A 26799-nucleotide genomic window follows, 5' to 3' on the forward strand; every position below is an offset into this window, starting at 1 on the left:
TTACAGGCTCTAGGCCTGTGATCCCATAATCAGAGCATATTGTTTGCTACTGAACAACACTCAGTATAGTTAAAGAGATATAAAAGCTATCTTTCCCCCCCAGTTTCAATTTTTTTAGTGTCATTTTTTAGTGTAATTTTAACTCCAAACAAATAAACTGCTCCTGTAAAGATATACTCACTTGACTTCACAAGAGTGAATACTTAATTCCTTGTGCAACAGCCCACTGGTAAGATGGTACACCAGCACAGAACCATTACTTGTGCCTAGAAAAATGATGAAACAAAAAGATTTAACATGTCCTTAAGTCCAATTCCAAATAAGAATAAAGGATTTTCCTTTACCTAGATTTAACTGCCTCATAACATTTCCTACCACCCCACTATTTCAAAATCTACCCCAGAGAAAATGTTCTTTTTTCTTCCTCTAGCAACAAAGACAGAACTTAGCTTAGGTACTTGGAGAGTACTTGGAGGACTGGTTGTCAATGAAGTTTTAAAATATTAATTCGATGGACATCAAGACCTTGTACTCTGATTCAAAAGTTTTGGGAATTTATTGCTACTTGGTTGCTGAAACTGCATGAAGGCCATGAAGTTTAGACTTCTGCTATTTCTGCATTTACTTTTTATGTAGTCTTCAAGAGGAATTTTAGCATTTGTCCAAGGAGTCATTATAGAATTCTGCGGGTAATTATTACAAAGGTTCAAATTTTAACATGAATGCATTATCAATAAATGAGCCTTGAAGCCACGGTCACAGTAAATGTCCTAATATTGTATTAACAACAGGTAAGTATGACTGATAGGCCACTGTCTGTGATCTTTGAAAGTTCATAGACAATGGGAGAAAAGAAAAGAACTCAAGAAGGATAAACTGTCTCAATTGCCCCCAAATCCTAATCTGTCTCTTTGAGCTGGCCCCTTCCTACCTGTCCACCCCTTTTATATTTCATTCTCTTCCCTTCACTTTAAGATTTAGCTACCCCAACCTAGCTGCTATTCTTCCATCTCCTGACTTTATGCCTTTCCACTGAAATGTTGTCTCTCTCTTCGCCCTCCTCCTCTCAGCTTTACTACTCTCTCAAAGCCCCCCTTCTGCAGAAGGCCCTTCCTGGTCCTTCCTCCTGCTAGAATCTTACTCATGAAATTATCATCCCTCTGCACTGATTATATCTTAAATGTACATTGTTATATGCACGTTGTCTTCTCCATCAGAATGTGAGATCCTTGAGGGCAGGGAGCAAGTTTTTGCATTTCTTTGTATCCACAGCATATATAATAAGTGATTAATAAATACCTGTTGACTGACTCACAATCTAGTTCTTTCCCTACTGTCTTCAAGTCTCTCCCATCCTGAAAAAAACCCTCATAATACCCTAACAACCCAGCAAGCTAACAATTTCTATCACTTCTTCCTTCCATGGAGAAAACTTACAGAAAATGCCATCTTATATCTATCACCTTTGTTCTATGATTTGCAATGTAGTTCCACTCTCAGCACTCAACCAAAACTGCTCAGTCCGAAGTTACCAATCCCTTAATTGCCAATTATAATGGCCTCTTCTTAATCATCCTTCTTCATTTCTCTGTAGCAATGGACAATGTTGACCACCCTCTTTTCCTGGATACTCTTTCTCACCTGGTTTTCTTGACACTGCTTCCACCTAGTTCTCCTATTACATATCTGACCATTCACTCTCTCATTCTCCTTTGCTGGTTCATCACCATCATGTCAAATCCATGTTATTCCCCACTCTACCCTAGATCTGAGTCTCTAAATCACTTACTAATCTCACTAGCTCCCATGGATTTAATTACCGTTATCTCTGCATGACTCCCATATTTATATATCCTGCCCCAGTCGCTCCTGAGCTCCAGTCATATATTTCCAACTGCTTACTAGATAATTTAACTTATATTCTGTCCTCCCTCTCCCTCCCCAAAACCCGACCAATCCACCTCTCTTCTGAATTCACTCATTTCTGTCAAATGCACCAGCATACTTCCAGTCAAGAATGTTTACGATCAGATGATTCTTGACTTTCACTCTACATATATCCAATCAGCTGCCTAATCTTTTCATTTCTACTTCCACAAGCTCCCATCTCCTTTTCTCTACATGGCTACTACCCTAGTTCAGAACCTCATCATCTGTTGCCTGCACTATTACCATACTAACTCTGGTCTCTCCCTTCTACAATTCATCCACCACAAAGCACCCAAAGGGATTTTCCCAAAGTGCAGATCTGACTTTGTCAGTTTGCTATACAATATACTCTATTTAATCTAGAATCAAATTAGTTCCACTGTTTAACTTTTAAAGCCCTTTTACGATCTGGCTCCACCCTACCTTTCCAGCCTTTTCATACATTACTTCCCTTCTCTCATGCTACAATCTAGCCAAATTTGCCTTCCTGCTATCCTTACACAAGATATTCCATCTTCTGTCTCAGTAACTCAATACCCTATGCCTGGAATATTCTCTTTATTTTATCTTACTATCGCCTCTTAGAATCCCTTGTTTCCCTAGAAAAATCGCTGAAGTAACACTTTCCACATGCAGTGTTTCCTAGCCCTCAAATGTCCCAGAATAGCTTCTTAAGTTATTCAAAAGGTGACCTCTAATTATTCTCTTAAATGAGTCTGATAAACAAAAGAATTTAGGACACATCGTAAAGGACTTATATTTTTGATTTGTTATGTGTTATCAATAAATGATTTTATATCTCGTGGTTCTCAAGTACAATAATTCTAAAATGAAAGTCTCCAACTCTAGCCTAGTTGTTGTTACATCTTTCTATGGGAAAGTGTTGAATTTACAGATTACAGAGGTTCTATTATAACTAACATAAAAAGTCACATTACTATAACAAATCAATAATTTGTAAGGCATAATTAAAAAAATTATCTCTTGATACATATTTGAAAATAATGATATACATGTTAGTGTAGAACCTCAAAATTCAAGTTACTTTCAGAAGATAAAACATAATAGGAATCAGAGTGAAAAGAATTAGTGTATGGCAAGAAGCTTGAAATTTTAATACTAACAAATTGACAAATAAACCATCCAAGATAGGAAAATTATTAATAATGTGGTCAGGATCACATTAAAAGAAAATATCTACATTTCAGAAGTTTTTATCTGAAAAAGAGAGCCTGCAGCCAACTAAAAGTGTGCTTAAAGAAAACATTTACATCCTCATACAAATTAAATAATTTTAAATTTTACAGGCATAATACATTTTGTTCTTGAGTTATTAGATATTTTTTATTTTCTGAAAACCAGAAATGTTGAGCTTTTAACCATAAGACCAAAATCTGAATTGTTAGTAAAAATTGTAAAAAAAAAAAAAAAAGAAAAGAAAAAAGATATCACCTAGCAAGAATTCAATGTTGTACATTATACCATTGTCACACATATTCATCAAAGGATGTCTAGGGATCCTACCACTAGTTTCCAGGTAGAGGACCTGAAGTTTAATACTCCTGTGGACTAAGGAAAAGGAGAGGAGCAAGCAATGTGAGAAACATAAAAGAACAGAACTGAAACATTTAAAAAGAGTCATTTTGTTCTTTGTTCTTAGGTTCTCCCTATTTAAAACAGCTCTCATTACACACACACACACACACACACACACACACACACATACACTCTATATATATGTATACGTGTATATATATGTACATGTATGTGTATGTGTATATGTATATGTACACATACATGCCCCTACAGAAAACAAAGGATTTTTAGTATCTAAACAACATATATCAGAGGCAGAACCAAGGTGGCAGAGAATAGGAACCAATGTAACTAAACTCTCCCAACATTCTCCTCCAAACAACTTTAAAATAACTCCTCAAATCAAATTCTGGAGAAGCAGAGTCAACAAAAGGTCAGAGTGAGACATTTTTCTAGCCTGAATACATTAGGTGCTCAGCAGGAGGGGTCTGTAACACCAGGCTAGGAGCCAGCCCAGAGTGTGGCACGTACACCAATGGTGGGGCTTTGGAGGTGGCCACAGTAGCAGCAGCAGCTCCTCTAACTCTCAGCTCAGAGAAAGTAAGGGATTCAGACAACTGATCAAAGAGATTACAGAGAACCTTTTCCTGGCACTGGGTGCAGGTGGTGCTGTTTGGCAACACTGTTACCCAAAGCAGTTCTGGGCTGCAGTTCCACGATGGAGAGGAAAACTTGTGGTTGGTCACCAGGGAGTAGGGACCCTGGTCACAGTTCTAAGGCAGAGAAGAGCACTAGCACCTGTGGCTGCAAGAGGTCAAAGGATCTGGTCACAGTTCCAGGGCCAAGAGGAAAGCTAGTACCTGCAGTTGCAGGGAAATAGGGGCCCTTCCTGGATGAAGACCAGAACAGAGACCAGGAGAGCAATGACCACAGCTGTTCCCAGATCACCCCACCTTCAAAATATTGAAAACTTGCAGATACAGCAGCATAAAAAAGCCTGAAGCTTGGGACAGTGCCTCCCCACTGACAGGTGAAAAGTTCAAAGTAAAGAAAACAGGCTGGAAAAATGAGCAAAAAACAAAAAGAGAAAAAGAACTTGATCACAAGAAGCTGTTACAGTGGCAGGGAAGACTAAGACAAACTCAGAAGACGACAGCAATGTGAAACTAGCTACAACCAAAGCCTCAAAGAAAAATACTAACTGTACCCAGTCAGCAAGAATTCCTGGAAGAGTTAAAGAGATAAGAATGGTAGAGAAAAATTGGGAAAAGAAATGAGAATAATGCAAGAAAACTGTGAAAAGAGAATTAACAGCTTAGTAAGAGACATAAAAAATAATGAAAAAATAACACCTTAAAAAGCAGAATTAGCCAAATAGAAAAGGAGGTAAAAAAACTTCACTGAAGAAAAGAACTCCTTAAAAAATGCAGAATTGGCCAAACAGAAAAAGAGGTATGAAAGGTGACTGAGGAAAATAATTCCTTAAAAATTAGAACTGAGCAAGTGGAAGCTAATGACTCCACAAGATATTAGGAAATAATAAAAGTCAAAAGAATGAAAAAATAGAAGAAAATGGGAATATCTCATCATAAGAGCAACTGATTGAGAAAACAGAACAAAGAGAGATAACTGAATAGATCCACTGATCACCTCTTGTAAAAGATCTCAAAAGGAAAACTTCCAGGAAAATTATAGCCAAATTCCAGAACAGGTTAAGGAGAAAATATTGCAAGTAGTCAGAAAGAAACTATTCCAATATCATGGGAGTCACAGTTAGGATCATACAAGATTTAGCAGTTTCCACATTAAAGGCTGAGAAAGCTTGGAATGATATTCTGGAAGGCAAAGAATCTAGGATTGCAACCAAGAATAACCTACTCAGCAAAAATGAGCATAATCCTTCGGGGGGAAAATGGCATTTAATTAAATGGAGGATTTTCAAGCATTCCTAATGAAAACCCCAGAGTGAATAGAAAATTCAACATTCAAATACAAAATTCAAGAGAAGTAAAAAAAGGTAAACATTAAGCCGTAATCATAAAAGACTCAATAAACATTACATTGCTATATGGCAAAATGACACATATAACTCCTAAGAGTAGTTGTTGTTTAGTTGTTTTTTCAGTTGTGTCCTCATTTGGGGTTTTCTTGGCAAAGATACTTGGACTGGTCTGCCTTTTCCTTCTCTGGCTCATTTTACAGATGAGGAAACTGAGGTAAACAGAATTAAGTGACTTGCACAGTCATACAGCTATTTAGTATCTGATGTCACATTTGAACTCAGGTCTTCCTGACTCCAAGCCCAGTGCTCTTTGAGCCACCTAGCTGCCCTGAACTCCTAAGAACTTTATTATTATTATAACAGAAGCAATCTACAGAGACAGGACATGAATGTGAGTTGATCACGTTAGGATGATCTTCCCCCAAAAAACATATGAAAAACAGGCAAATGAAGGGATGAGAAATAGGGGTGCACTAGAAGAAGAAGGGAGAGATAGAATGGGGAAAATTTTCTCACATAAAAGAGACTTGCAAGGAAGAACATTTACAGTGAAAGGGAAAATGGTGGTGGGCAATGCTTGAAGAACCTCATTCCCATTGGAAGTGGTTCAAAAGAGGGAAGACTATATACACACACTTGGTTGGATAAAGAAGTCTATCATATCTACTAGGGAAATAGAAGAAAAGGGGATAAGAGATAATAGGGTGGAGGATGAAAATAGGATGGAGAGAAATACAGTTAGTTATTTTAACTGTGAATCTAAACAGGATGGACCCACCTATAAAACAGAAGTGAATAGCAGAATGGATTAGAAACCAGAATCCAACAATATGTTGGAAACAAACTTGAAACAAAGAGACATACACAGGGTTAAAATGAAGGGCTAAAGCAAAGTGTATTTTGCTTCTTAAGTAAAAAAGGCAAGGTTAGCAATTATGACCTCAAATAAAGGAAAAATAAAAAGAGACCTAATTAAAAGAGATAATCAGGGAAACTACATTTTGATAAAGGTACTACAGAAAATTAAAATATCAAAAAATTTTACATTAAGTTTCTCTGATAAAGATTTCATTTCTCAAATATATAGGGAACTGAGTTAAATTTATAAAAATAAGAGCAATTTCCCAAGTGAAAAATGGTCAAAGGATATCAAGTCAGTTTTGAGAATAAGAGATCAAAGCTATTTATAGTCATAAGAAAAAAATGCTCTAAATCATAACTGATAAGAGAAATGCAAATTAAAGAAACTCTGAGGCACCACCTTACACCTATTAGAAATGACAAATGCAAAAATAAATATACTAATAAACTGCTGGTGGAGTTATGAACTGTTCCAAGCCTTCTGGAGAACAATTTGGAACTATGCCCAAAGGGCTATAAAACTGCATACCCTTTGACCCATGAATACCACTACTAGGTCTCTATCCCAAAGAGATCAAAAAAAAAGGAAAAGGACCTACATATACAAAAAATATTTATAGCAGCTCTTTTTGTGATAGCAAAGAATTGGAAACTGAAGTGGGAAATGACCAAACAAGGTATGGCATATGATTGTGATGGAGTACTAATGGGCTATAAGAAATGACAAGTAGGATGGTTTCAGAAAAAACATGGCAAGGCCTAGATGAACTGATACAAAGTGAAGTGAGAAGAACTGGGCAATTATTGTGCACAGTAGCAGCAATGTTGTAATGACAACCAACTGTGAAAGACTTGGCTGTTCCGATGATACAATGATCCAAGACAATTCCAAATGACTCATGATAAAAAAAATGCTATCCACCTCCAGAGAGAGAACTGATAAACTCTGAGCGCAAATCGAAGCATGATGTTCACACTTTTTTTTTGCTTTTTCTTTCTGATGTCTAATATGGAAATATATTTTGTATGATCTTATGTATATAATAGATATTATTTTCCTTGCCTCCTCAGTAGGGGAAGGGTAGGAGGGACAGAGGGCATTTGGAACTCAAAATTTAAAAAGAATGCAAAAGTAAATAATAAATTATAAAAAATAAAATAAACAACATATTCCATCTACTACACTATATAACTGTGAAGCATTCTAAAGAAGAACTGGTCAAATACTCACCAACCGCAAGCAGTGGCTGATACAGTTTTATATTTTTTGTGGTAAGTGGTGGGCACATACGGATAGCAAACTGTGGCAAAGGAAGTCCTGAAAGAAGTCCAGTGAGCAGAAACTTCAGATGCACTTCCTGCAAGGTGGGGCCTCTTAGATGCTCTTCTCCAGCAATTGTGCTTTGCCCTGATTTACAATCAAAATAGCAGCCTATTAATTATAAGCAATTCTGACCTGAAAAGAAAAAAAACTTTAACTTGCCAATAAAATAAATTTTATGTTCCAGAAAGAAAATGGTATTTTAAAGAAGTAGAACCTGGACACTTCAAAAGACATGCTGAGCCTTGGAGATTCTACACAGGGGACCCATTTCACTGCTTGGCTATGTGACTGGACCACCCTGTGTAGCCTCAAAAGATGCATGACTACAAGATATTTATAGTACTGCTAACTAGAATCCATCAACATCCCCTATGGCTCCTCCAGAAGCATGGATTCAAATTCTAGCTACATAAACTTCCCCAGGCAAGTCACTTTTAACGACTGCTTCCTCATGTATTAAATGAATGAGTTAATCTGATGATCTTTAATGTCCCTTCCTGGGTTCATGATCTTTTAAGACTCTTTCCATTCATGGCTTCAGTCAAGGTTCTGTCCTTGGCAAGGAGCACTGAGGGCAGGCAGTGTCTAGGATTAAAGGGCTGGTAGTACCACTACAGCTGAGCACTGTCAGTTCACAGCTACAGGCTCATGTATGGAACTTGGGGCCACATTTTAGAAAAGATACAGATAAGTTGGTTAAGAAAAACCAGAAGGGTAAAGGATTTCAAGATCATGCAAGGATCAAATGAGGTAACTGGGAATGTTAAGCCTAGAGAGCAATGAAGAAAGGTCTCGGTGCAAAGAGAAGAAATTGGGATAAAATAACAGATGGCATTAGAAATAGCTAGGATAAATGTTATTTAAGAACAATGATAGAAAAGTAGTTAATGTAAAATCGAATCAACTTTGTAAACTGCTCTTCAATCTATCAAACTGATAATAGCAGGTTCAAATGAAAATACTCATTTTAGTCCTTGTATCCCCAAGTGTCTAGGATGTGTTACTTTACGTTTCTTGCATAGTTTACAATTTAAAATTTTACAATGAGATATTTATTTGCATAATACATTAAAGATGTCACTGTTATCTGAGTCTCAAATACACCAGTTCCAAGTACATTATAAATATTTCAATTGTCAAATCAATGAAAAACCAAAAAATAAAGCTAAGACAAAAAACTGCTCCCCAACAAAAAAACTGTGGGAAGTTGAAAACAAAAACCCGCCACATGTTTACAGTAAAGTATAAAAAATATGGTGATCACAAATTACTCCCATATCAAAATTTAAGCTCAATTTAAAAAAACAAAAACAAACAAACAAAAAAAAAACCCAAGAGATGTTGGCAATCTGGCAATTTACCTGATTGACCTTTATGTAAAATACGAAAAAAAAATCTCTAACATGGGAACCAAAAACTAAGAGAATATATTAGCATAAAATGAAAAATGAAAGACATTCTGTATATATCCTAGGTATTCCCAGCATAGAATCCAACTCCTTTCTTAGACTAGGGAACTTTCTTCAATCCTTCCTTCATTAAAGGATTTGCACTTAAACATATCCCAGTGGTTTACATCTTAATGGTCTTTATTGGATGAGTATAAATCAGTCCAATGCTTTTAACTGGATAACAAGAAAATGCTTTCCATTATCACAGAGTACACACTGCAGTGCAAATTAAAGGTTTAATTAAAAGTTATAATTAAAATGTTTAAAGTAACAAAGCCTTTCTTAATTAATGCTTTTAAATCAATTGTATTGTCAAGAATTGCTACATAATCTAAACTATTTTGTCCCTTTAAAAATGTTATTTTGCATTGTAAATCCTATAAAATGTCTCCATGAAAAAACTAACCTGCTGCATTAAAACTGTGGGTTTTTGATATATGTATTTATCATTCATTTATTTATCTGTAAAGGACAATTTACTCTGAAAACTGTGGTTTGTGTTACATTCAATTCAACATTTATTAAGCAGCTATTCTGAGCAAAGCACCACATTAAGGGCTCACATTATAGCAGGAGGAATAAGTCTTATATAAAAAAATAATAAAAATATTTGAAAAAATGTGATCAGAGGCACAAGAGAGAAATAAAAGTTTTATATGGGTGTGGAAAAAAGTAACTTCCGGCTGTGGGTGGACTTTTGATAGGCAGTTAACAGAAGGGTTATGATCAATCCAGGAAGAAAGGCTGGCCCATGCCTCATCCATGTGAGGGTGTGGAGGCAAGAAAGCTCAGGGCCTGTGGAGAATGTTAAGCCCTCTAATCTGGCTACAGCCTGACTTTCAAGAAGGGAGTAGAAGGAGACAGGGGGAGAAATCTAAGTTAGGGCCAGATCCTGCAGAGCCCAAATGGCAAGTTAACAAGTACGGGATTTGTTAAGGATGAAGGAGTCATTAAAGGCTTTTGAGCACAGACATGACCTTAGTACTTGGCTTCAGAAGGATTAATCTGGCAGCAGTCCAAAGCATGGGATAGAAGGTGGTGGCAGGGAGAACAGTTACAACATTATTGTGATAAGCCAGTCAAGAGATTAATATGGGCCTGAACTTAGGAAGTGGCAATGGAAAGGAGGGAAGAGAGAAGATATCCACAGTAGAGATCAAATCAGCAGAACTGGGAACTAACTCAATATGAGGGCTGGGGTGGAGGAAAGAATCAAAGATGACTCAAAAGCTTCTGCTCTAGGAAATTAGAAGAAGAATATCTGGGTGACAAAAACTGACTACTGATGAAAACAGAAATGACAGGATGAGGTTTTGGAGCAAGATGCGAATTGCCTACACCATGCCAACTATGACTAAACTTTCCTATAATGAATAGTACTGTAAGTATGTAATTAGAAAAAATATAAATGCAACGAGTAAGAATTATCCAATCCCTAAATACTTATCTAGTCACAACAGGGGAAAAACTATTAGTGAGTAACTTTACCATACTTGCAGTGGGAACTTCCCAATTAGGGTATACAAAATTAAGTCTGTGGATTTTAAAAAACTTCATATTTTAAAACACGTCACCCAGAAACTGATCAATTTTTTTTCTCTTAAAATTTTCTGGCAGAAGTGTTTTTCAAATTAGAAATTTTCTAAAAATAATTGTGTTTCAATTTTGTCTTCACAAAACAATGTTATTAATGACTGACTTAATTGTAAAAATGAGTTCTTCAAAACTGCTCAGAATCCTTATTTGTAGTTCCAATTTTAACATGTAATCTCCTTGAAGCTAAGGACAGCTTACTTTTTGTGTTTATAGCCTCAGAACCCCACAGAGTGCCTTGCTATGAGTAAGCACTTCATGTCTGTAGAACTTAAAACATACTGGGCAAAAACATATTATAATAATTTAGACAGAATACTGGTTTTATTTGGAGAGTTGTTTTAATGCTTCAAAGTACTTTTACACAAATTATCTAGTATAAACAAACTCTTTAAGGGAAAGAACTCCCTCCCTTTTCTGATTTTGTATCCCTAAGGTTATACATAGTGTGCAGCTTCCAAAAATGTTGATTTAATTCTCATCCTGCCCCTCCCACACACTGCCCACCCCAGAAACACGCGTACACACACACAATGTGAAGAAGGTAGGGCTCATATTATCATCATCAACGTCAAATGAGGAACTGAGGCTCAAAAAGGTGACAAGGCTTGCCTAACACCATGCGGCTAGTCAAAAAAACAGAAGAGGAACTAGAGACTAATTCGTTGGATTCCTAATTGTGCCGTATGATGTCATGCTGCTTCTCATTAATGAACTTCAATTCCAACAAATCAAATTCCATTTTATGACAATGTAGGCATTTTCCAATTTAAACACTTTATACCTCAATTATATACTAAACATGAAACCATTCTACATTATAGTCCTCCAAATTCTAACCTTAATTTTATATATAATTGCACATCAGTGGCTATTCCCTTCACAAATCATAGCCCAGAATAAAGTTAGGAGAAAAAACAAAAACTTACCAATCATGTTATCTAAAGAAAGGTCTGGAAGTTTATTCTGTAATGCTCCTACAGGAATTCCACAGAAAGATATTGGTGAATATAAAGGTGATGCACCTGAACTGCTGCAAAGAAACAGTTGTTACAATTTTACAAATCTCAAAATAACTTGAAACTCATACGACATACAAGATTATGGTCCTAATACTGTTTTTTAGGGTTATTTTCCCCCAGTATTTATCTCTTTTGCCCATAAAATATCTCCAAATATTAATTTGTTTTTCATTTTTCCCACTGGAGTAATTACGTGTATTTTACAAACCAAGTAATGGTAGTAGTAATACAGCTTGAAGTAAAAACAACATTAAAAGGCCGTGCAATTCTAAGAATTAAGTTACCTGTTACGAAGGTTTCTATAAGAAACAGTAGATTTCAATTCCCATATCATGACTCTTCCATCACTCACAATGAGAGCAGCGGAATTTTCATTAACAGGACAACACACCATACTGAATGGACGAACAGTTTTGGTCACCCTAATTGCATCACACTGGCTTCGCAAATCATAGGTCAGCTCCTGAACTGGATCTGGATCTTTATGTAAAAGAATTGCTAACATTATTCCAGAAATGAACAACTTCAATCCCATGACTATGTCAACGGAACAGGACTATGACCAAATGTTTTTAAAAATCCACTTTATAAAAGCTACCATTTTATAGTGACTCCATCACAAAAGACTATTCAATTCCTAGAGGAGACAAAGATAATACCTAGTTAGCATACACAGCAAATTTAAGGTCTGAAATGACAACCTGAATCAAAATCTTCTGATGACATGCTTTTTAAAAGGCATTGCCGTGACACATGACCAAATAACAGTGTGTAGTGATTAGTAATCTCACTCTTCATTACTACAAGAATATTACTCCTGTAAGATATAAGTCAATGGTCTTCAAGAGTTGCTATGGCTGAAAAGTTAACAGCCCTGCAGCTAGCTTGGTGATGACACTATCACAAGCCTAGATCTGAATTCTTTTCAATCCTTTTCCAACTTAGTGGACCCAGGCTGAGCTTGGGATCCACTAGTACTCTCATTAGGACCTGGGGCCACCCTCATATCATCATGGGGCATTAGAAGAGGCTTTTAATGGAAAAACAGATCTCATATATTGTTACAATCTGCACTCTAAATATAAGAACAACTTACAAGACTGAACAATTCAATTACTGCCCCATCATAGTACACAATTCTGCTAACAATAAATTCTATTCTGCAACAGTAGAATTAACAATCATTTTGCCTTTGTCTCTTATGTATCTAAGTCACTCTCAAATGGAAATGTCTTAAAAGGGAAGTCTAAAAGTAGAGTGTAAAGTGGGTAAAATTGGAGTATTGCTCAATATACATATGTATATAATAATATGTTATATAACATTACCTGACTCTTCATTTGAAGTCCCAAAAATAGCATTATAAGATCTTCGAACTCTTAAAGTTACGCAACCATTTTCATGTAGGCAAAATAAGCCATCACGCTGAAAGCAGGGGATTACCTATAGGAGATTTAACATTTAATTCTCAAAATACAGTAGATTAATATAGCATTTTAGATATTGTGATGTTTATGATAAACAACTAGGTGGAACTGTTGAGGGAGAGATGAAACCCAGGGATGTAGGAATCCCAAACCAAAGTTCCCAGGTTGCCTGGAATGAATTCATGGACCCAAGCATTCTTTAAGTCAAGGAGGCAAAAATTTATTATGCTTTTCAGTGGGCAAGAGTTCTTTGGGAACCTGCAACCATAAAGAGGTGCAGGGGGAATCTTTACAGAAGCTTGTAGGGGATAAAAGGGGGGACATGTCAGTTAGGCATTTGGGGGTGGGGTTAGGAAGTGGTTAAGGTGTGGCTGGTTCTTAAAGGACATGCACATTTAGTATCTACTGCGCAGGCGTATTACCCAGAGTTCTCTAGGAAATAGACCACAGCACGGTTGGTTACTGGGGGTGTGGTTTTTACTGTGAACCGTCACTGAGTTCACTATCGGTCAGGGCTAAAGGGAATAGTTTCTCATCTAGTATCTTGTTAGATAAAATACTATGTCTAAGATACGTGTTAGAAAGGTCATTAAATAGTAAATATGGTTATGACTCAGTATACTAAGGAAGAAGCAGAGATAAGTCAGGGCATGCTGTCCTTCAGCTAGAGAGAGAGAGCCTGAGAGAGAATATGTTTTGAGAACTAAATGTGTTTTGGAATTGGGATGCTGGCACAGGCACCCGAGCAGAGGCTGTTAGAATTAGGGTTCAAGCACAAGCACCCCATCATCACCATAGATAGAGCTCTACACCTACAGTCAGAAAAACCTGAGTTCAAATCCTGCCTCAGACACTTACAAGCTACATAACTGTGGGCACGTCACTTAACCTCTGTCTTCTGCAACTGTTAAAATAGGGATAACAGACGTATCTAATTCCCAGAACTGTTGTGAGGATAAAATGAGATAATATTTGTAAAGGACTTATCAAACCTTAAAACACTATATAAATGCTTTCTTACTAGCTATTATTTATGCTAAATGGATCAACCAAGAAAAGGAAAAGTTCGAGTTTTTAACATATACTTAGAATTCATTTAAGCCACAGATGTGTATCTGTGTGTGTATGTATTCTTCAGCATGGGAAATTTCCAGTGTGATAATGCCCTCCAATATCAAAGACCCTAATTGAACTGTGCTTAGTAGATAAATCCTAGGAAACCGCTTGAGGCACACAGAGGTTAAATGATTTGTCCAGGGTCCAAGAGTTAATGGGTATCAGAGACTGTATCTGAACACAAAACCTTCCTAAGTCCATGTGTTTAATTAACACCACTTAAATAACTCTGTTCCCAGAGTATTCTTGGTCATTTCAAGGACAACATAAACTCATTAAGAATTGTAAAGAACAGGACAGGCAAAATAACATACTTGCTTATATAAGTTTAAAAATCAAATTTAGCCAAAAGAAAAATGACAGGATAGAGAAAGTGCAGGATTTGGAGTCTAGAAGAACTTGGTTCATCACTTGCCTCTGACACTTATTAGATGGCTGTGGTCAAGTCACTTAAACTTAATGTGCCTCAAATAATTCCCCAGGAACTCTCTACTAACTTATAGATAAGTGAGAAGAATTCTCCATCTGATGAGATCACATCTTTCACATTTATTTATCACATTTACAGCACACATACTGGGTAGCCAATGGATGTTTGCTGAATTGAAAATTAAACAAAAAGACTTAGTGGCATTTCAGTCACAAAATACATATATTTTTATCTTTTAAATATTAATTTTAATATAAAGAAAAAGAACTGAATGAATGACTAAGCTTGGCACTGGAAAAGTTAAGAAATTACAATTGTATCCTTTTTTGCAGAGATAATGGACTATGGATATGGAATATTGCATAATCTGTCAATGAGTTAATGGCTTTTCCAAATTGTGTCCCCCCTCCCTTTCTTTTTTTAAATCTTTTAATAGACTATTGGAATATAGTGTTCCAACAGGTCTCCCTGTCTCAAGTCTCCCCTCACTGCAGTCCATACTAACTCATGTGCCAAAGTGATTTTTCTGAAGCACAGGAGGTCTGACTATGTCACCCCTCTACTCCATAAGCTCCCACAGCTCCCTGTTATCTCCAGGATCAAACAGAAAGGTCCGTTGGAGGATGAAGGTCTTCACAACCTGTCATCTTCCTACCTCTCCAATCTTCTTACAACTATCCTCCTCTTTACTCACTCAACAATCCAGCCACAATAGCTTATTTGCTGTTTTTCTTGTGTAACGTTCCACCTCCTTCTTTGTTTCTTTGCATTGATTGTGTCCCATGCCTGGCTGCTCTCTCACCTCCACCTATGAGTTTCCCTGGCTTTCTAGAAGACTTGGCTCAAATACTACCTTCTGCAAGAGGCTTTCCTTCTATCTACTCTGTACATATCTTTTTTTTTTTAATTTTGTGTCCCAATCAGAACACGAGCCTCTCCAGGGCAGCAGGGACTGTGTTTTACCTTTTTTTTTTTTTTACAAATCCACTGCTAGCACAGGGCCTGACATCCAATAAGTGCTTAATAATCATTTTTTGGCTGACCAATTAACAAGACACGTTCTCAGAAAGGAAGGGAGAAGAGCTCTATTCAGAAAAGATAATGTAAAAATAGATATTGAGTTTTAAATTTTTAACTTGTTTAAAATGTATAAGATTAAAACTAGTGGTTTCATGTACAACTATGGAATATAAATTGCAAACTAGAATGGATACCTGTAGAAATGGTACTCCTGTTCTCTCTATTGCAATTACACCTACTGTCTGGTTTACTTCAAGGTCAAGGATTAGAATTTCTCTTGGATAAAGCAACAACATGTGATTCCTTTTGGACGGTAGGTATGACAACTGAAGACAATCATTGAGAGTCACAGATTCAGCACTGAAAAATAAAACATTCACACTGAATATACTACCAAAGGTTTAGTTTAAACGGACAAAAACTTAAAAATTTAATTTCATGTTCATGTCATGTAAACTGTGAGTTACAAATTGTATCTTAACTTCCTGAAATGGCCAGCATGGGCCTGCATCCAATGCTACAGAAGTTAGAGCATGCCAAAAAAGGTCAAGTTAATCACTAATGTATTGCACTCCAAGACAGGGTGTAACTAACTTCCTGTATTTCTAAAAGGAGCTATTTTTTAGCAAGTTTAAAAGTACCCTGATGTTTTAAGATAACAAATACAAGGAAAAGTAGATACTCATGGCATTCACAAGATTCAGCTTTGTACTATTTTATAATTCAACAAAATAATCAAGCTGCTATAACCAACACACATACCACACAAAACATTTCCAAATTTTCCTATTAGAGGCCATACGAAATGTATAAAATAGGGTGTCCTGAAATAGAAATTAGGCAAAGAGTCAACAGACTTGGTTTTTATTCTAGACTTGGGTCTGCCACTAAGCAGCTACATGATGTTGGGTAAAACACTTTACCTTTTGTCAGTTTCTTCAACTGCAAAAAAAGAGGTTGTATGAAACTATGAGATTGTTTCCAAAAAATGTTTTATTTTTGCTATTTCTGTCACAACAGTAATAACTATATGACGACTATGAAATGTAGTAGAAGGTTCTCTAAACCACAAGATGGCATCTTAATCACTGATAATAAAAAACTTTAAATTATAACACCATTAGATGAAATGTTCTTTGTAAATATGAATGGATGTCACAACATAATCATGTTATTTGCTTTTTATAAAATCATTTAAGTAAATGTCTGCAAAACTCAATGTTAAGATCCTTCATTTAATTTGTTATCTATTAAGATAGTTCAAATTTATAACATGAATTTAATTTGGTGACTTCTAGAACTGACAGACTTTTACAGCTAGAAAGCCCATTGCTCCTCATTCTACAGATAAGAAAAAAAAAGAGCTAGAAAGGTTATACCCAAGGCAACCCAGTTAAACGGGGAGTGGTAGGGCAGATAACAAAACAAGTATGTTCTGATTTCTAACCTAGAGGTCTTTCTACTTCACCATGCTACTTTATACTGTTCTGGAGATTCTGTGAAACCCATTACCACAGTAATACAAAACTACATTCCCCATTTACTATGTAGGTGAGAAAGATTCAATGAGCTAATTATCCTACCAAATAAGCCTTTGTTAAATGTATACTCATTGTCAGCCACTGCACTGGCTGCTGGGGATAGAGTCATGAATGAAACAGTCCTGCGTTCGAGGAGCTCAAATGTGACAATATACACGTAGTTATACTTATGTATGTATACGTACATATGTCTATATGGCGCATATACACACACGCATACACACCGGCATACACACATAAAGATATTACATACAAAATACATACAGAAGAATTAGGGGAGAAAAGTACTCGAAGCTGTGGGAACATAGGAAAATATTTCAGGCAAAAAATGGTTTTCATGCTTGAGATGAATTGTGTACAAAACCAGGGCTAAGAGGCAGAGAGGTGAGGCTGCAGTTGTACAGTAGGAGCCAGAAGGTGGGAAAATGACCTAAGTCTCCACAGTTAATGTAAGCCACTTTGAACGAATGTAAACAGCAAAAGAAGCTCCAACTAGCCCATGGGAAAACTTGCAAGTGCCATCCCTGGCACTGTGCTTTCTTTGTTCTGTTTCTATACAATGTCTGACCTGTCCTAGAGGGGGATGCAGAGATCCATTACTCTGTCCTGCCACTGCCCAGGACAGTTGGCTACATGAGTAAACTCTATTGAACTTCCCCAATTAACCCAATAAACTCTAATAAATCCTCACTTATGCCCCCACACCGCTGTATACTGTCCTTTCTTTGGTATCTCAGCATTCTCTTGGAGGGTCCGCCATCTACAATTGGCACAATCGGGACAGAACAGACCTGCATCCTTACAACTCGCATAGTTGGCAGGATCTGCATCTTTACAACAATTCAGGCATTAAGAACAGTCAGTGAAAAAGCCCAGAGACAAGACAAGAAGTGCTACACATGAGAAACAGCAAGAAGGCTAGTTTGGACTGCGTGAAGACGAATCATATACAATAAGGATGGAATAGCTGGTTAGAGCTAGGTTAAGAAAGGTTTCAAATACAAGAGGAGTTTGTATTTGATCTAAAAGGTAACAGAGGGCCGCCTTCCAAATAGGTGAATATTTATCTCTATGTAATGACCCGGAAATAAGTCTTCAGAAATCTCATTCCATCTCTTCTAAATCAAAACTAAAGTGTACACCAGGTAAGAAGATGAGATCATGGAATAAACAGATATCTCAAAGTTCACTGTAATACATTTTAATGTCTGATGCTTCATCTGCTTCATGAATGAGACATTTTAAACTCTTGAGTCATCACTAAAACATGTCCTGGATAAAAATACGAATAAAAAGTGCAGCTATTCCCTTGTTGATTCGAAATTCAAAATAAAAATGAGAATGGGAGGGGGAAAAAAGGAAGAAAATTAATCCTCACTATTAAAAAGGCAACTTCTGTTTGTATCTTGCTACTAAATAAACACAGAGCTTACCTAGGTTTCTCCTGAGTGATCAATATTTTCACCTTATTGAGAGCCTTCTTGGCACCCGTAGCTGCAGCTGCCTTATTATGAGCTGGACTCGAATGTGGACTGGATATGTAAACTTTTTTCCCTGAGCTGGCAGGAGCTTTGGATGGAGAGAAGTCTGAGATGAATACAATCCCCTCACTGGTGAGTACTGCATTAGGAAAAGGAAAGTGGTCATTGAGGTTAACCAGTTTTATCAGAGCTTTATTCCAATATAATGCTGAAAGGGAAGCAATGGTAAGTTTAATAATACAGTTCTATTGGTACATAATATTTCAGAGCAAAAATATCATCCAGAAATTAAAGTGAGTGTTTTATTACAAAATTCATCAGAGGCCAATATGATCAGCTCTTATAAATCTATTCTTCATATTAAAAAGATACTACAGGGTTATTGGAAGAAAAAGATTTTCCTGATTTCCCAATCCCTAGCTTTCATCAGATGTGATTATTTTCCCTCCTCTGAACCTTCTCAATTATAGATGTCTTAGAGTATCTCTACCCTCCTAATTTGTACCACTGCCTGTAGCTCTCTATGAACTTGCCTCATCTCCCCAGATGACAAGCTCTATGAGGGCAGGGCTCTTTGTATACTCCTCAGAAGCAGCAGAGCACACAGTAAGTACTAAGTAATGTTATGCTGAATTTGAATGAGTACTAAACAAGTACTGTTTTTTTGCAAATTAGTACAGCACACTGTTTTTTAGAACGTAAGCTTTGTGCAGAAGGGATCTTACACTTTATATACTTCATACAAAGACTAACAATTTGATTTGGTGATAATAAATATTTAATTGTAACAACGAACTTAAGCCTAAATGTATATGCTTCGTATTCTAAAGCAACATTTTTATCCCTGAGTTTCTATATTTTTTTTAAGGGGGAGGGGGACAAAGTAAAAAAAAATAATACAGTACAATACTGCCTTAATGCTACTTGAAAAAAGAAAATAATAGAATAGAATAATTATTGCATCTGGTAGTCAAAGTTTTCAGGTTTAAAAAAACACACAACAAAAAGTTCCCTAGTCAGCACTTAAGCAGAAAATTAAGTAAAATTTCTAAAGGACAATAACTGTAACAGAGTCGATATGAAAAGCACTGCTCAAAACCTGAAAAATGTAAGCCAACCCATATACTGATTCAAGTTACCACAGATTCCAAGATAAACACCAGCCTCATAGTTTATAATGTTACATTTCAAGTCTTCCAAATCCAAAGGGAAATGGTCTATGTGGCTACATTTTCAGCAAAACTTAGTCATAAGTAACTTAGATAAACACTTAAAGTAATGAGCACAATTAAAGTATGGGGGGAAATCATTTGGATTTACACTCTTTCTTATATACCATTGTTTACCAACTCAAAGCTAGGGGTATAAATGGGTAGGATAAAAGTTACAAAAATTCAATTTAAATACAGCTATTAAGACCAAATGAAACCACTGACTCAGCTCTTCCTAAGCCATGAAAAATGAACTTAATTAAGTGTGAACTGGAAATACTGGCATAAAAGTTATCTTAAGCTGATAATTACAATCTTCCTTCTTTGAGTACCTTATTTCTAACACAAATTTTCAACACAGTGCCAATATGTCCCAATATTTTTTATTAGCAACTATTATGCTGTATGTCAGCACAAGGTTGCAATTCAACTATCAAAAACTAGGAGTTATAAGGGAAAAGCTTGAAACTAAAAAGCATAGTTGCCCACTTTAAGACTTCTTTACAGTATGATCATAGATCTTCCCCTCAATCTGTTTGTCATTTTAAGAGTAACATCAAAATTTCTAGTTCAATATTTTATAAAGATATTTTTTTAAGCCTTTGATACAAATAAATATAACTCACAAGTTAAATGTGAAGGATCAAAGGGGTCAAAGGAAAAAGAAAGTATATTTTCTGCATAACTCTTCTTCCAAAGTTTGGTGCCAGTGTCTGCATTCCATAATACAATGTAGTTCGGTGGATGAATAGCAAGGAGCAAATCTCGGGAGGCATCCTGATTCCATAACCACTGCATGTCTGTAGACATCACATAAAAGGAGAAAAATGTCTGAAGAAATAACATTTAAATTATTTTGAGAAGCATGGCAGCACAGAGGACAGAGAACAAGCCATAAAGAGAAAGAGATCCAGGTTCAAGTCCTGCCTCTGACCAATAGTGGCTGTGTGACCTGAACCAAATCACCGACACACTTGGTTCCCAAGGCAACACTCAAATACCATATGTTATAAGGCAGGTGCTAATTTGCATTGGTGGAAGGAGTTTCCTAAATCAACGAAATAGTAGATCCAGGCTCAAAAAAGGATTATTTTTTTAATCTGTCCATAAGACCTGGTTTTATGTAAAATCTTTACAATCTTTACAAAAAATCAAAGGTTAAAACTATTAAAACACAAAAATGTAAAATCAACTTGTAATAAACAGAAATTCATGCTAAGGAAGACTTAAAGTCATCCAAATTTAACATGTCAAGACTTCCATAAGTCAGTGTCAATATCTTCCTGGTATAGCACAGCCCTCTATTTTTTTTTTCTTCCTATAAGCACAATGCTCTGTTTTCATGCATACTTACTTCAACAAATGAGATAAAGGCAAATGCACAGGAAAACCACAGATTCAAAAATTAGGAACTGAATAAATTCTTTTCCTAAGTTAGGTAACCTAATGACAATACAACTGCCCCTTGCCTATTCCCCTTTAAAGGAAGGAAGTAATGGTGGATTCAAATCAGCAAATAATTCCAACTTGTTTACAATAGACTTCAGAATAGAATGCTATAATGCTAGCTCTGCAAGGGTTATTAAACTGTACAACATGCAATGATAGCGCTGGAAGAGTTCCTAGAGCTCATCTTATCCAATCATCATTATTTGATTGATAGGGAAACTAAGAACCAGAGAGAAGATATATCATAGGATGTTTTTCGTTAACAGCTTTACTATTCTCAGGATCTCTGTATCAAACAGTTTTGATAAGGGTTTGATAATACCTAAGATCAACAGACAACTAATAGAAATATATGATGAAAAGCTGTTCTCTAGTAAATAAGCAAAAGACAGTTTTCCAAAAAGAAAAGAAAGAAAACTATCAGCAACCATCTAAAAAATTCACCAAATCACTAATAATAAATACATACAAATCCAAACAACCTTGCGGTTTCACCCGATATCCAGAAAATTGGTAAAGCTGATAAGAGTGAAATAGTCAATGCTGGGAGCGCTTGTGGAAAGATAGAAAAATTAATGCATTTTTTGTCCAGTTATGAAATTCTAGAAAGCAATTTGGAATTATGCAAAGAAAGTGATTAAAATATTCATCCCTTTGACTCAGAGACTCCTCTGCTGGGTAGATACTCCTCCATTGGCAAAAAGAAAGGCTCCATACACAATAAAATACCAAATAAATACCTATTGATTAGGGACTGGTTAAATAAACTGTGGTACATTAATGTAATGGCATATTACTGTGTTCTAAGAAACTAGGAACAATTACAGAGAAACACGGGTATACTTATAAGAACTGATGTAAACGGAAGTTTAGTAGAGTCAGGAAAACAATATACACAATGGCTACAACAATGAAAATGGAAAGAAAAGCCACCATAAAACAATTCACATTGTGTGATGAAAAATTATAAAAGACATTTATGTGCAACAAGCACAAACTTTTCTTACCTACCCTGAATGGGTTTGTTGTGTTCTTGTATTTCACATCGAGCTACTCCAGTTGCTACATCCCAAACAATGATCTTCCCATTGATGTCAGCAGAAGCTAAGCGTAAAGAATATGGGGAGCCGATATTATGGTGATAATTTTCTTTGGCCCATTTAACCTAGTGTCAAGAACAAATCAAATAATCATCACACTTATATACTGAATTTAACACAATATTCACTGAAAAAATCCACCAGGTTAGAAAACAAATTTAAACTGTAAAACAATCATTTATTTAAGATGAACACAAACAGTCTATCTTTAAAGAAATGTGCTTTTATTCTTGAGCACACCTTATTCTTTTACTCAAAAACTAAAATCCTCAAGAGAAATAGTAAAATGTACACAGCAATCAATCAAGTTGAAGTTTATCCAAACCAAGTAAACATTAAAAAATATTGCTTAAATTAGGACTTTTGAATCAGATTATAACAAAATCTAAATGAAATGAAAGCCACATGAGTTACCCAGAAGTTCTTTCTGAATTCCTTTTAGGGGAAAAAAAAAGCGAAACTACCGGCAAGGCACATAAAAAACAAAAATAGACATTTTCTGTTCCCTAAAAACTTGTCCCCCCATGTACATTCTACTTAACATATCCATTAATTTTTTTGGGGGGGGGGTGGGAAATCCAGGTTCCACTCAAGCTCCTCTACTTGCTTGTTCTCCTACATGACATTCTGTTTCCCACTTCTTTTCATAGGCTTTTGGTCCTCCATGCCTAGAATACTCTTCATCCTCATTTGTATGGCTTGGAATTGCTAGTTCTCTTCAAGGTTCACCTTAATTACCACCCTCTTCAAGTCACCTTTCTTGATTTCCCCAGTATCTGCCTCCTACCTCAAATTACTTTGCATTTTATTTAGTCTACAACCTACATTTATCTATGAACGTGCCGTGTGTCCTGAACCTAGCAGAATGTAAGCTCCTTGAGGGCACGGACTCTCACTTTTGCATTTATTTCCCTAATGCCTAGTACAGTGTCTGACACATGCAGATACTTATTAAATACCTGTTACTTGACTGATTCAGCAGTATAAAGATGATGTAGATAGCTATGACCCTGAGTGAACAATAAATATTACATTCAATAATTCAAACAACTGTTTAATTTGCCAACGCTTTTACAAAAAAGGGGAACTGTGTGATAATTATAAAGATTTTAACCAGAATGGTTAAAAAAAAGGTTTTAATTTAGGTCTTAATGGAATAAATGTTCAGAGAACTAGAAAAATGGGTTAATACAGAACAATTATTTCCCCAGAGTAAAATCTTGGTCATCTGCATCACTAACTCAAAAGTTGTCTCTAAGCAGTCTATTAACCATAACAAGGGTTTACAAATTTTAAAATGCTAAATTAAAAAGTATTGTAGATATATTGCACACTGGAGAAGAACAAAGTGCTGAGGTCCCAAACTCATCCTTCACCCAGATAATCTCTTCAAAACAGTATCTCCTACTGCTTTCATACACAATTAAATAAGAATCTCAAGATTAACTTCTGATATGTGTTGCCATGAAACAGTGTCATACAGGTGGTATATTGGGGGGAGGAAGTTGCGGGGGGCATAATGCAAAAACAGTTGAGGAACCAGCAGAATTCCTGCTGTGAATCAGCTCTGAAACAGCTCTAATTCATTAAGGACTGTCATTTCACTCAACCCAGATTAACATTAAATCAATTACACATTTTGAAATGATGGGGGGGCCTCACAGGTTGGTTTATTATGAATTCAATTATTATGAATTGTACAAAATCTGATGAGAGTATGGTGACAAAAAAACCTACAACTTTAAGGAACACAAACAAATCATACTATGTACCCAAATCATCTCGAAGTTTTCCACTTACCTTGACAACATTAGCTTTATGCCTTTCTAAAACTTGAAGAGTCTGGGCAGTATTAGAATCAATTACAAGCACAAGGGAATGACATCCATAAGCAATTAAACCTTGCCAGCCCCTGGTAAATCAAAAGAAAAAAAATTAACAGAGCTCACTGAGCATAGGGACCATCTTTTTCCTTTCCTTTGTATTCCCATCACTTGGCACCGTTCTTGGTACATAGTGAGCACTTTATAAATGCTTGCTGACTGACAACTTCTGAGATGACTAGAATTACAGCTTACACAAAAACAAACACAGGAAACAGAAGAGCAAAACTAAGAGAACTGTTGTTTATGGAACTGTTCTACCTCCTCTAAGAAATAAGCACCCTAAAAACGTGAACAAAATTAAAATTTCTCTTATCTTTAACTCTACCCAACATCGTTTAAAATAAAACCACTGCTAACTCCTGTGTCAATCTTTAAAAAAGATGCTCAACTAAAAACATGCTATGAGAATTTATAGACCACTACCTGTCCCCTATCTCCCTGTGATGTGCCAGGACAAACAACATTGGGATCTGAAAGACGTTTGACTCTTCTGTATGATGTTCCCAGGATCAGAAACAACACGGAATTTTGCCAACGTCTATTCTAATAATTGCTAAATTTTCAGTTACAAAAATTGCCTTGCTATGGAAAGACGCCAGGTCCATACTGGAGTAACCTCAGTAGGAAGAACTTCAGCAGCCATCTATCTGTTTCAAACCGTACTTGAGCAAGCATCTTCTTAATACCACTCCATTCGCTGGAAGACTTTCTGTGTGAAGAAATCTCACTAAGCACTTTGTCTCTCGGTTGTTATTCAGTCGTGCCAGTAACTCTTCCTGACCCCATTTGGGGTTTTCTTGTCAAAGACCCTAGAATGGTTTGCCATTTCCTTCTCCAGCTGACTTTACAGATGAGGAAACTGACGCAAACAGGGTGAAGTGACTTGCCCAGGGTCACACAGCTGGGAAGTGTTTGGGTCACTCTAAGCTGCTCATTTGTTTCCAGGTAGTTCCTCTACATCACGGCAAGAAAGAAAAAAAAAATCTCCCTAACCAAACATTTTAAGTAGTTTCTAAGGATCTGGGCGATAGAAGGATAATAGAACTAGAGAGACTAGAGATATAAAGATAAAGACCTCGGAAAGCTAGGCGTGTCTCTTGTCATTCCTATTCCTAGTGCTTAACACGTGCCTGCACATACTGCTTAAGCTTGTTGACTGGCTTTGGCTAATCGCTTAACTTCTCTGGGCCTCAGTTTCCCTATCTGTAAAATGTTGGGGCTAGACTGGAGGGTCTCTGAAATTGCCCACTGCTATTTTGAGGGAAAGACTTCTGTTTTTGGAGAAGAAAATAACTCCGCCGCAGCGAGGAGGTGCAGGGGTTAGAGTCCTGGGCTTGGCGAATGGAAGACCGGAGTTCCAATCCAAACTGAGACCCTGGGCAAGCGGCTCAACCTCTGCCTCCATTTCCCCAATGGGATTATAAGAGCAGCTGACCAGTCATTCATTCTCTACCTGCCTCAGTTTCCCCAACTGTCTCTGGGGGACGATAACAGCACCTACTTCCCAGAGTGGTTCTGAGGCTCAAATGAGAGAATGTCAGTGAGACGCCGAGCCCGGCACACAGTGGGCGCTGAATAAGCACTCGTTGCCCTTCCCGGACGTGCAGGGGCGTCTGCTGGGGGCAGGAGGGGCCGCTCACTCCGCTCCCACCCCGCCCCCTCCTCGGGCCCAGGCCTCGGCCCCGCCTCCCCGCCCCGGGCCGCTCCGCCCCGCCCTCACCAGTCCACGGCCGCCTTGTTGTGGGCGTTGAGGGCCCCAGTGAGAGTCCGCGCCGACAGTTTGATGTTCACCGTGTAGGGCAACATCTCCTGGGCCCGGGTCCCGAGGCACGGCCTCGGCAGGACGCGGGGCAGGAGCACCGAGCCAGGGCGCAACAGCGGCTCCGCCGTGCCCGGCAACCAGGAAGCGAGTAGCGGAAGTGCCGCGCTCCGTCCGTCCCTCCGTCCGGCGCCGACAAGGGTCCGGGCGCTCGCCGAGCTGAGGCCGCGCAGTTCCGCGGAGCCTGTGGCTGGGTCTGCCCGGCCCCCGCAGAGCGGCTCGGCCTCGGGCGGCTTATCGCCTGCTGGAGGTAGGGGGCGGGAAGTGCTCCCATTGGCAGGGGTGGGGGTGGAGGTGAAATGGAAGGAGGGTCACGTGTAAACTTGGGCGTGTTACCCACTATCCGGGCACTGAGGTCTGGATTCGAGGTGTGCCGCTTCCTACCTTAGTGACCTGGGGCAATTAAAGTGAATTCTTTGGCGGTCAGTTTCCTCCTCTGTAAAATGAGGCGGCTGGACCAGATTGTCTAATTCCAGAGAGCCTGAGCTCCAAGGCCCTAGGGATCTAGGGGAGCTCGCCATGTTGGCGGGGCAGTGAGGACGGAGCAGCCGCTGCCTGGCCCCTGGGTGTCCCCTAGATTATGAGCCAAAGGCACTTGGGA

General features: G+C 37.5%; 1 protein-coding gene across 1 annotated transcript in view; it reads right to left on the reverse strand.

Annotated features, from left to right (window-relative positions):
* Positions 1–26279, reverse strand: part of WDR11 (WD repeat domain 11) — an 83385-nt gene extending 57106 nt beyond the window's left edge. The window contains exons 1-11 of the mRNA XM_036735332.1: positions 26100–26279; positions 24294–24405; positions 22405–22558; positions 20571–20744; positions 18686–18872; positions 15906–16071; positions 13047–13161; positions 12003–12198; positions 11626–11729; positions 7560–7736; positions 182–266 (exon numbers count right to left, since the gene is read on the reverse strand). Of these exons, the coding sequence (XP_036591227.1) occupies positions 182–266; positions 7560–7736; positions 11626–11729; positions 12003–12198; positions 13047–13161; positions 15906–16071; positions 18686–18872; positions 20571–20744; positions 22405–22558; positions 24294–24405; positions 26100–26185 (1556 nt within the window). The 5' untranslated portion in view covers positions 26186–26279. The remainder of the gene's footprint in view (positions 1–181; positions 267–7559; positions 7737–11625; positions 11730–12002; positions 12199–13046; positions 13162–15905; positions 16072–18685; positions 18873–20570; positions 20745–22404; positions 22559–24293; positions 24406–26099) is intronic.
* Positions 26280–26799: the final 520 nt, after the last annotated feature.

The sequence above is a fragment of the Trichosurus vulpecula genome, chromosome 8 (assembly GCF_011100635.1).
Source record: "Trichosurus vulpecula isolate mTriVul1 chromosome 8, mTriVul1.pri, whole genome shotgun sequence".
NCBI classification, from domain to species: Eukaryota; Metazoa; Chordata; class Mammalia; order Diprotodontia; family Phalangeridae; genus Trichosurus; species Trichosurus vulpecula.